Source organism: Dermacentor silvarum, chromosome 8 (genome assembly GCF_013339745.2).
Source record: "Dermacentor silvarum isolate Dsil-2018 chromosome 8, BIME_Dsil_1.4, whole genome shotgun sequence".
NCBI lineage: Eukaryota > Metazoa > Arthropoda > Arachnida > Ixodida > Ixodidae > Dermacentor > Dermacentor silvarum.
Genome location: NC_051161.1, coordinates 144,692,101 through 144,702,834, shown reverse-complemented (window position 1 = coordinate 144,702,834; position 10,734 = coordinate 144,692,101). Strand labels below are relative to the sequence as shown.

General features: G+C 42.3%; 1 protein-coding gene across 1 annotated transcript; it reads left to right on the top strand.

Annotated features, from left to right (window-relative positions):
- The first annotated feature begins 204 nt into the window (after nt 1-204).
- Nucleotides 205-10,400, top strand: LOC119462866 (thiol S-methyltransferase METTL7B). The gene is made up of 4 exons (XM_037724070.2): nt 205-295; nt 3,777-4,509; nt 8,422-8,571; nt 9,644-10,400. Exons 2-4 carry the CDS (start codon nt 4,024-4,026, stop codon nt 9,875-9,877), a joined length of 870 nt encoding a protein of 289 aa, XP_037579998.1. The 5' UTR covers nt 205-295; nt 3,777-4,023; the 3' UTR covers nt 9,878-10,400.
- Nucleotides 10,401-10,734: the final 334 nt, after the last annotated feature.

Below are 10,734 nucleotides of genomic sequence, written 5' to 3'. Positions count from 1 at the left end.
CGTGCGCGCCCTTTCATAACGAGTCGCGCCAGTCTGAGCACAATTTCGGCCTCCTCCTTGCACCTGAGGTGAGCGGTTGGCTCTATATTTCCACAGTCACCAACAAAGTTTTCTTTTTATTTTGTTCATCTTTATCTATTGCTTTCTGTGAAGCTTTCTCGCTCACACAGTACACAATTCTGGCGTCAAACTCTCGCTCAGTATATATCTGAGGTAGCTGAGCGGTTAGCACACTATTCGGGCGCGCAGTTACGCTTCGGGATCCGCAGCGTTAGTACCATTACGACTTCCGTCGGTAAGCAATGCTGTCTGTGCTGATCTTTTTTTTTAGCTGGATAAATCCACCAGCAAAATAGCCCATAGTGCCTATAGGAAAATATATATCTTGATAAAGTAAAAGTAATAATAAATACTGATATAACTAAACTATTATTGTATTATAATATTTTTTAACACAGCCAGGGTAGGTAAAAAATAACGGTAAAACGGAACGTATAAGGCACACAATGCTTGGCCCAATTTAGTTGAGCGACAAAGTTATATATTCCTTATCAAAGATCATTCTTCGTCAAACGACAAGTAGTAATCGTATGGGCTAAGGATTTTTCGTGTGATTATTAATGTCGAATAGAGTGTAGCTTGAATTACTACGTACCTGTTCAGCATATATCAGCCGTGTGTTATAGCGGAATCCCAATTTTTTCCTTTCTGAACATCTTTGAACAAAACTTAAATTTTTAAACATTTAAATGGCGCAGTATACGCACGGTGGTATATGAATGGAATCACAGTGAATTAATAATATAACAATAAATATATTTAAATTTTAATGGCAGTCACGTCGATATGCCGCAACTGCCCCTGTTTCACAGCGTAAAAATAACCCTGAAAGACTGCATTTTCGGGGTGGTATATCTCTGCGTATAACCACAATGAGTATCCAAAGTTACTGGTCACTTTTCTTGCCCATTGATGCAGACGTCAGATGTGTCCAAAGCAAGCATTTTTTTTTATTGCGGACAGTCTACGCGCGAGTTCCGTTGCTTTACCAAGAAAACATCGGTCTCTCACTATGTTTGCTGGTTCGCATGGTTTCCATATTGGACGCTACCTAATTTGATCACGTGGCCGCGGCAAGCTCTATTTTCAGACCGGCGTCTCCTAGGAACATCGCTGCTCGTCTTTGTTCTCTCGCGACAGTGTGTATTGTAGGGTTCCAAATGTCTAGCTATGCTCAGTTTTGAAGATATGATCGGCTTTTATTGGGCTTTCTTTTTCCCACAGCATTTGGTATGGCATAACGTATTCATAAACATAGCAAGGTGCTTATACGTGAACTTTTCTCATACTTGTCTACATGCAATCAATCGAGCCACCTTCTCATCGTAATCAGTGCCCGAATTCACAAAGCTCTTCATCGTACGTAAGGGCTCCTTGCCATTGGTCGGTCAACTTCGGTAATAATATGTCCAGCATCAGGATTGGCTCGAATTTTCTCTTACGAACAGTCTTAGCGTAGGATGGTTTTGTGAATTTGTGCCTAGGGCTCTAAGAATCTGACCACCGGATAAAAACAAGAAAAGTGAGGGCTCGCTGACGCAATGGGTCTTGTTCTTATTTAGAAAAAAATTATTCAATATTCAAAGTTGCCGTTCTTTTTAAGGCTCTGCCAAAAATATGGGCCTCCCCAAATTATGTCGAGAACCAGCATGAAAATACATGTGCAACAACATACGCAAACTCGTCAAATTTCTTTTGTTTTCATTTTGAGCATTTCCCTTAGGCGGCTGTTCGAACAACGCTCAGTCTGGCCGATGTAATAATTCCGGCATTATAACGGGATCACATGACCCCCGTGGAACACCTTAGAAAGACATTTTCATGCTTTTGTCGGAACGCGTGCTTTCTGTCGGTGCGAAGACTATATAGAAGCAGTAAACTCCATTGAGTTGTAACATGACTTGCAGCACGTAAAGTATTGTTTTGGATTACGTGAAAAAACATGTCTGAGAACCTTTAAGTGCACGTTATCCCTAGTTCTGCCCGTACAAATTAGTATAGAAGCACTTCGCAGCTGTGTTTAAAGTATTTATGTATACGCCTGCTATTGTTCTTCTACCCGAGTAAGCTTGAATTTGAATTTGAAATGAAACTAATAAGTAAATTCGCAGTTATTTAATGCTGTGTTCACTTCAAATGAATCCGGAAGTTGAAATGGAGTCGGCGTATATGTTAGTATTGTATATGTTTTTTGTTCGTTCGCAGAATTTTTAAAAGTTCCCGTGACATGGTGCGAGACTCTACTTCTCGAGCGATATAAGAAGAGGACCCTTTTGGCACAAGAAATTTAAATGAATGAAGTAGTTCAGAAACAGCTATTTATTTCTGAACTAATTACTTTCCGACACATTACGACAAATGTCGCTATGAGTTTGCAAGTCGTATCCAATTGAAAGGAATTTTGAGTGTACTACCAGTCTTGAGATAAGCTTTCCCGAAGTTGGCCACAAAATGCATTGGTGTTCCACATTTTTCGCGCTTCAATGCATACAAACGGATTTTATAAAAAAAAGTAAGTAGAACAACGATGCAATGAACTACTTTTGTTTCAGATGTGTGCCCTAATTGCGCTGCTCTGTGATTGTCTGTCGTGGCTTTACTAGGAAACATGAGGTGATGCTAAGCACAATTTCTTTGGGTGTCTTCTTAATACTTAACACAACCAAAAAGTGGAAGAGACACAGATGTGCTGGTGAATTGAACAAACCGACAATTAGCTGCTGTGTCTGCCATCGAAACGGTGTGCCCATGGGCACATGACATACTTTGTTTACAATTGTGTGACTATAGCAATTATTTGATCCTGTCATCCCGCATAAATCAAGGTCGGCAAGCGAGAGAAAAACTACTGTGCAGAATTTGCTGAGCTACATACTTCTCTCCTAAATACGGGAGGCCTGTTTAGACTCCCTGTTGTGAAGAGATTTGTCTTCATAAACAGCTGTGCGATAAAAGAGAATGTAAGCTGTTTCCGTTTCTTTCGGAAACGACGTTTAAAAATTTACCAGCACGCTTTTCCGCACCCCCTCCTCAAACAGGCCTTCGGGCCATGCCGTCATCAAGGACGTTTTTATAGTCGGGTACAACTTTAGAAGACAGCGGCATTCGCCCGTCAAATGCGGACGCACACGAGCCTCCGACAATGGGCGCTCACTTCAGACTTAGGCCATAAACCTAAGGTTAATAAAAATTAACCTTTATAAAAAACATAACGAATTATATACCCAATCTAGTGGTGGCGAATAAAATGAAGACGCGAGGGTGTGCGAGAGGCGGCTAAACATGGGGTGGTTTTGGTAGAAACCTTGCAGTCAAAGTGTGTTCGTACAAGCCCAGTACATTCCCAACTCATTACTTACAAAAGATAACTTTGCAATTAGGTAGATCATCATAATGACGGTTATTATAATGGTATACTACATCAGTTGTAAGGAAAGAGGAACCATTCCATACGCACCCTAACGGGAAAGCGGGCAGCGAAATTTTTAAAAATCATTTCCGAAAGAAACGAAAACACCTTACATTCTTTTTTATCGCACAGATGTTTATGAACACAAATGTAACGGTTGAAGTCGTTCATTTGTTTGCTGTGTGCTGATGTAGGACGCAGATTTCCTGCCAGCTCTGAGTAAATTATGTGATTATTGTGTTGTCTAGAAAACACCTACCCCACCTTTCACTAATTTCTCTGCTCGCATTTTGTTTTTCTGCTTCAGGGCGACGTTCTTCCGAGATACGCTTTCTTGGTAAGTATGCGGTGCTTTCAGATACACTGGAACTGAAGCTGTCTGAACACCTGAGCAAGTGCTAATACAACATTTGCAGCACGGCCCTCAACAATCAAGTTCACAACGACAATCAAGTCGCCTGGACAAGATCTGATGCCTATGTCGTCAGTGACGAAAGCGATAGTCTAAAGAAGTACGCTTTCAGAAGCCAGGAGCACAAAAGGGAAGACTTAAAATGTCGAGAGTTAGTACCATAACTTCAACGACTTTGTCATCAGAAACAAGGACAAAATGCGAGTCGCATTCAGCAACACCCTTACGCTTGACCTCTGGAGAGAGAGTCTCCTTGTTCGACTGGCTGCGCATCTTTGCGGGTCACGCATCCTTTTGCTTGATCGGATTCTTTGGAATATTGATTTTTCCGGCACTTGCAATTAGCAACCGCGTGCGAGAAATATACTTCGCCTTCATATACCTGTTGATGCAACGCCTGTGGCACGACGACTACGGCTCTGTGCGACGCGTCCTGATGACCGGACTTGATGATATTGTATCACACGACGCTGCTCTAAAAGCACGCGGCGCGGTGCGTGTGCTCGAAGTAGGAGCTGCCTACGGACCAAACATGCCTTACATACACCGGAGCATTGAGTACTGGAGACTGGAGCCAAATGTCAGCTTCGAGGAAGAATTTCAGAAGAACCTGGCTGCCAACAAGAAAGTAAGACATTTATTTTGTTGCATTTCATGCGTAATCCGTTGAGTCATTAGCGCGTGTGCTTAGCTAGCTACGTTGAGAAGGTATGCTGATTGCAGAAAGGAACCATCATACTTTGCCTATGCAGAAGCTTATTCAGCAAGATACGTTACCTATCTATATTGTTGAGAGTTGGCTTTCCAAGCTCGGGAGCCTTCCACGCAGAAGTAGTCAGTTAACATCGCCTGAACTTTTTTCTTGATTTCTTAGAGCGTGCGGTTGCAGATAATTTTTTTCGTGATGCAAGAGGTACTAAAGTTGCCACCACAAACAGTTTACACACACCTGCTCCAATTTTACTCCAATTTTAACATTTGACGAGAGCAACGGGAAGGAAGGGCAAGATTGTTCCTTAGTCACAGTCGGACGCAGCCAACAAACAACGAAAGCAGCGAAGAAAAGAACGTAGCGTGGAGTAACTGTCCGTTTCATTGAAACACGGACAGAATAAGGAAAATCGAAAAATGGACAGAAAGACAACTTGCCGCAAATGGAATCCGAGCCCGAATTTCGCGCATTAAGCGTGGATTTCTGTACCGGTGGAGCTATGACCACGGTGGTGCTCCCGTCTACGTCCTCGGGTATCGGTGTATCTGTTGTAGATTCCGCCCTGAGAGCGCTCGCGAGCTCTACTCGTGGCTACGGCGGCGCATGTGGGGCCTGCTTTCAAGCGCAGGCGCTCTGTCGTACGTGAACCTAAGGGCCTGAAGTAAGGGACAGTTGCCGTCGTGTCTCAGTCGGTAGAGCATGGCTTGCGTAAAGCGGAAGATGCGGTATCAACTTCGCACGGCGGCAAATTAGGTTCATATCCGCACTCGTTTGCCTTTTCTTTACAATTTCTATATAAAATGAAGTAACAAATAATTGGCCTTGTGCTTTCGTTGCCTTTATATTTAAATCTCATGGCACTAGTTCGAATGCCTCAAGTAGAGGTCATGAACACACTATGGAGATTTACAAATACGGCTACGAAGAAATCAGGGGAGAAAATCTGTGCATTAACACAAAGGGCATGGACTTGCTATTTGAGGCCCGAGCTAGCTGCCTGAGAACAAAATTATACAGGAGCAATTATTCGCAACAGGTGGAGGCGTTTGTCTGCTTCAGGAAAGCGCCGGAGTTGACTCAGCACATTCTACTAAACGCCATGAAATTCACCCAGCAAAAACCAGTTGGCATTCAAAGCACATAGCAGCTCTAAGTGGTCCGCTATCGAGATAAACACGACATGTTTAGAGCATTGGTGGGAAAAAAAGGCAGGAAAGAAATCGATAGAGCCGGGGACGTTATAGGCATATAGGGGAACTGTGCAACGTAGATATAGAAGTCATAATAAAGAGATTGAATGAAGAGGATGAAAATAGAAATCATCACCCTCATTGTTATGTCGATGAACAACAGAATAAAGAAGTTCAAAAGAACTACGAACCCCAAGTATTATCTACATACGGTTACATGAATAGTTTTTCGCAGCAACTTAATTTCACTACCAAGATCCCCACCGTTGAGCCGATGGCTACAAATTGAACAAGTACGATCATCACCGATGACATCAGGGGAGTGTATTTAAAAAAAACTGAATAATGGTGAAACTCGGCTAATTAACAGAAAGCAATTTTAGCCAATTGTTAATGTGCTACGGGTGTGCGGAGCGTCACATGCATGATAGGTCGGGTCTGCCATATTTGTAAGGTTGAATGACCAACCAAAAGTTAAACCTAACCAGTGTACAAAAAAATTGGAGGTCACTTAAGCTTTGCTTTTCAGAGTGGAACGTGATAGAATTCAAAGATCCCTGAATGATTTTCAAGCTTCCCGGCAACTGCAGCTTATGTAACCGTAATATTTACCGGCAAACGCTGGCGGCGAGCGCTATGTCGGAAAGCGAGCTTTCTGGTAGAAACGCGGCCTCTTGCGTGGGCCGATCTTCCGTTTTTGATTCGCACTTTTAAAATTTCAGCCCGAGAAGATTTAACATAAAAGGCATGCGCTGTCAGTGTTTTGTTTGGTGGCATTTTTTTATGGGCAGTTATTTTCAAAATTCCGATGAATAACTTGTGAAGAATGTGCGACAAAGTGTGAGCAACTTTAGTGGTAGAAGAAGTATTTAGTGCCGTATAGAATATTCTTTTTTTGCTTACAGGACGCCAACGCCGTCACCGGATTTTCATCGACACAGCGCCCTTAAAGCGATCGCGTTAAAACTGAATGTAATTACCTGGTAGAGCAATGTCTCCAGTATTAGTTGCACTCTGGGGTCATGATGTTCGAGCGAGGAGAGAAATACCCCGTATAATAATTGCTATATTCAAGTTCACGGTAAAATATTTTTTTCTACAACATCGTCAGTAAACTTAAACCAGTGGCATGGGTTCACCTATTCACGGAATTTTTTTCTGCATAATGTTAAACTCTTACACGCACTGCGGAAGAGATGGTCATCTCACGCTTTTAAGGACACATAAGGACTTAACGATTTCATTCGGAACGTGTTCTAAACCTGTTTTTATTTTTCTACTGAATTAGGCACCGATACGATGAGGCCATGATGCGTTATTTACAACAGGCTCCTAGCCAGGTGCTCACTCATTTGCCATCTACACGTTCCGCGGAGCCTGTCTACAGGGAACGCAACAGCCTCTCATCAATGCCAAAGCCTGTGGAGCGTCGTTAAGCCATTTAGCACACATGTCGCGAACACGATGCCTTCAGCAAAAGATGTGCGCCTCTACTATTCGTATCAATTGAACGGAGACGACAGTTTGCACGCTCACAGCATATGGATTCAATTGCATGCCGGTCACTTAAAACTCCGTAGTATATTACCAAAACAAGTTTTAAACAGGATGATTTCAAACTAAATCACCGTGCGGACAGGCAAATTTGAAACAAATTAAAATTAATTGTAATTTTATCATCTATCGGTAATAAACACGTTCCCGTGGAAACAAAGAAACCCTCCACGTTCTCTAGCAAAGAAATTTCCATGCTAAGAAATATTTAATTATTTCCTGAAGTCTATATTCATGTTATTTGCTTTCAATGATGAAATGTCACGTCTGTCGACACATCGAAAAACGACACGTTTGATTTTTTTCGGCTTACCTACCTACCTACCTGGCCACTAATTGGCTAGGCAAGGGGATGGGAAGTTTCTTGCCGAGGCCGACGAAGTAGCCTCACTGAGGGGGTAATGTAACGGTCGCGCAATATTTATTTTAATAATTACAATTAAGGGCAGCGCTTTGCCCTCTTACTGAATTGCAAAAACGTTTGCCTGCTTCATCCTAAATTTTCGAATATTTTATCTCCTTATACTCGCATAAATATGGCGAATAGTGTTATTCAGCCATACTAGGAAAGTAGAATCAGCCTAGGCGTGGAATTACCGAAAACTCACGCACTCTTTGCACTGATTTCCATTTGAAGGAATGGAGTTTCCATAACCGCTATTGAAGGGGTGTTGTAGCACTCCCAGCAAGCTCTTTTCTACTCTTTGAATTCGCCGGTTCACTAGGCTTAGGATCTCTGGTTCGTACAAATAACTCAATATTTATTGTATATGATGCTTATTAAAGTTACCTTGCTTCATTTACCCAATTTTCACCAACAATCTTCCCCCCGACTTATATTCGCGCCGTTCACCTCTCACACGTCACACAGCGCCTAATACGCAAGACTTCGAGCTTGTTCATTGACCTCCTTTACTTTGGCGTGGCTGGGGTATTCCACGAACGCTTAAAGTGCCGTTAGGTGACCTTGCTATAATATTTATTAACCATTTCATTTTTGTTTCATTAAACACCTAAACACCCACGAGTTTCTGCAGGAAGCGTGTTCTCTCTTCTAAACAACGCTGGTTCATTTTTTCCCTAGGTGCAGTTAGTGCGCACAATTCGAGGATACGGCGAGGACATGTACATGGTACCGGACGGCCACTTCGACGCAGTCGTTCTCACGTACGTCTTGTGCACAGCGAAGGACGGCAAGAAACTTCTAAGCGAGTGCAAGCGTGCGCTCAGAAAGGTAGGCATTATAACTTGAAAACCTGCGTGGCCAATAATTATTAGGAAACACTGCAGAACCCTCAGTTTGAGTCGCAATAAACCGATGAAATACTTGCTCAATTTGGGTCACCCGTAAAAATATCGAGTTTATTCAATTGTTATGACGCACACTCAGGTTTTAATTGTCAAATAGTGGCAGTGGAAAACAAAAGTTAGCAGTGCCTTCGAGCAGAAAGCTATGGAAGATATGTACAATGAATATTGCTACGCGAACTAGGACCTTTGTGGATGAAGGAGCCGTGGTGTCTAATTAAAGGACGACAATGATTTGGAACTAGAGTGGGTTGTCGCCTTTTAACAAGTGCAGCGTATCTGTGTGCAAATATACTTATGTATGCATATCCGCTTGCATGGAGTTTTTTCACGGCGTAACAATATTGCCAAGTGTTTCTTTAATGAAATTATTATGCGGTTAAGATAGCACAAACGTTTGCACTGCAGCGAAGAAAGTCTGTGTGCCGTCGTTGAAACTGGTTAGCATCGAATCTCAAAGCAACTACGGCTGTGAAATCCCCTAACCTAGCTTAACCTAATCTAACCTAAACTAACATAGCATAGCTAACAACCCATTAAGCGCTTCCATAACACTGCTTAATTTGAACATTATGCGAGCTAGTACGGGAGTTTCAAAATATTGCTTTCGTTCTAAATCTCATCATTATATCTTCGCTGTTCCCATGAACAAAAGTAGACTGCCGTAAAGCATTTCCTTGATTGTGCCGTCGGTCATTGTCTTGTCTTCAAGTTCACCTATATTAAATATAAATATCAATTAAGCTGTTTGGTTGGATGGTTTAGATGGATGGTTTAGAGAAGTGCACAGAAATGGGTAAGAACTTGAGTACCATGGATGGATCTCACACTTACTGCGCTATGTATAGCTCAACGTGCTCGCATTGAAGACACGAAACAATGATTAAAGTAGCAGGCTTTCCCTATAGACAGAAAATGTATTTCCCAATGACTTGTTTGCGCACCATTTTTTTTTACTATTTGAAATATTCTTACGTAAGGGCACTTTTGACGCGCAGGGAGGCCGTCTCCTTTTCGCCGAGCACGTTGGTCACCCTAAAGGTACGTTCGCTAGGTCCCTCCAGGACGTCCTGGCCCCAATGGTCATGTACTTCACCGGTGGCTGCTACATGAACCGAGACAGTGGGCGCCTTGTCTTGGAAGCTGGCTTCACTGACGTTAAAATGGAGGAGGTAGACCTGAACATTCCCTGCGAGTACAGCTACCACGTCTACGGCTTCGCAACTGTATAGACGAATCACATAGGTGGTCTGCCTATTTAAAGGCCCCGGGAACGTGAACTTCCGGATGACTAACACAAGACCTGCTGAGGCAACTCAGGGCCGAGGTAATAACCAGCACTACCGACGTTCCTGGCAATCTTATACAGATATCATAGTCAATTTTATTCACACGCTGGATTTTCATGTAGACGTTTCTGGATTTGAGAAATGCACCTAATAAATATTCAAGACCAAGTGTTCCTTTGTGGTTAGCCCATTTGTGTAGCAAAGCATGCTTGTCTTATTACTTGAATAAAAAACAGCGCAAAAAAGACCAAGACGAAAAGAAGACAGGTACAACGGACGGACGCCAACTTACAACTACATTGTATGACGTCATGGTGGTGAAATTCGTTTTTCATGTATATAAACCTGTGTTTACATAAAAAAATACTAGTTGCAAGTTAGCGCCCGTCTTGTCTTGTCTCCCAAACTATGGCTCATACGCACCACAGGGGTTTGGCCAAGACGCAGGTGGTTTCAACTATGTTTACGAGAAAGTTAACAAAAACTAAATCTGCATAGCAGTCGTTAGAAAAATACTTTTAAGAATTTTGAGATAAAATCATTTTCTCATAAATAAATGAAATAATAGGAATAATCCTAGAAATTCAGCAAGGTACTCTTTTGTATCTCTAATAAAATTGTACACTGCAAGAGAAGCATCCCTGTGGCTGTGTCCCAGTGAAGTCGCGCTAAAGGAGAGAATAGTCGGTGAGGTTATTAATAGGCACAGTTTTCGAAATGAAATTTGTAAGAGTTTTCTTTCTCTTTAAATTTGGCGGCACGAGAGGAAAAATTGCTCTATGGATTCGGATTCATTGCAA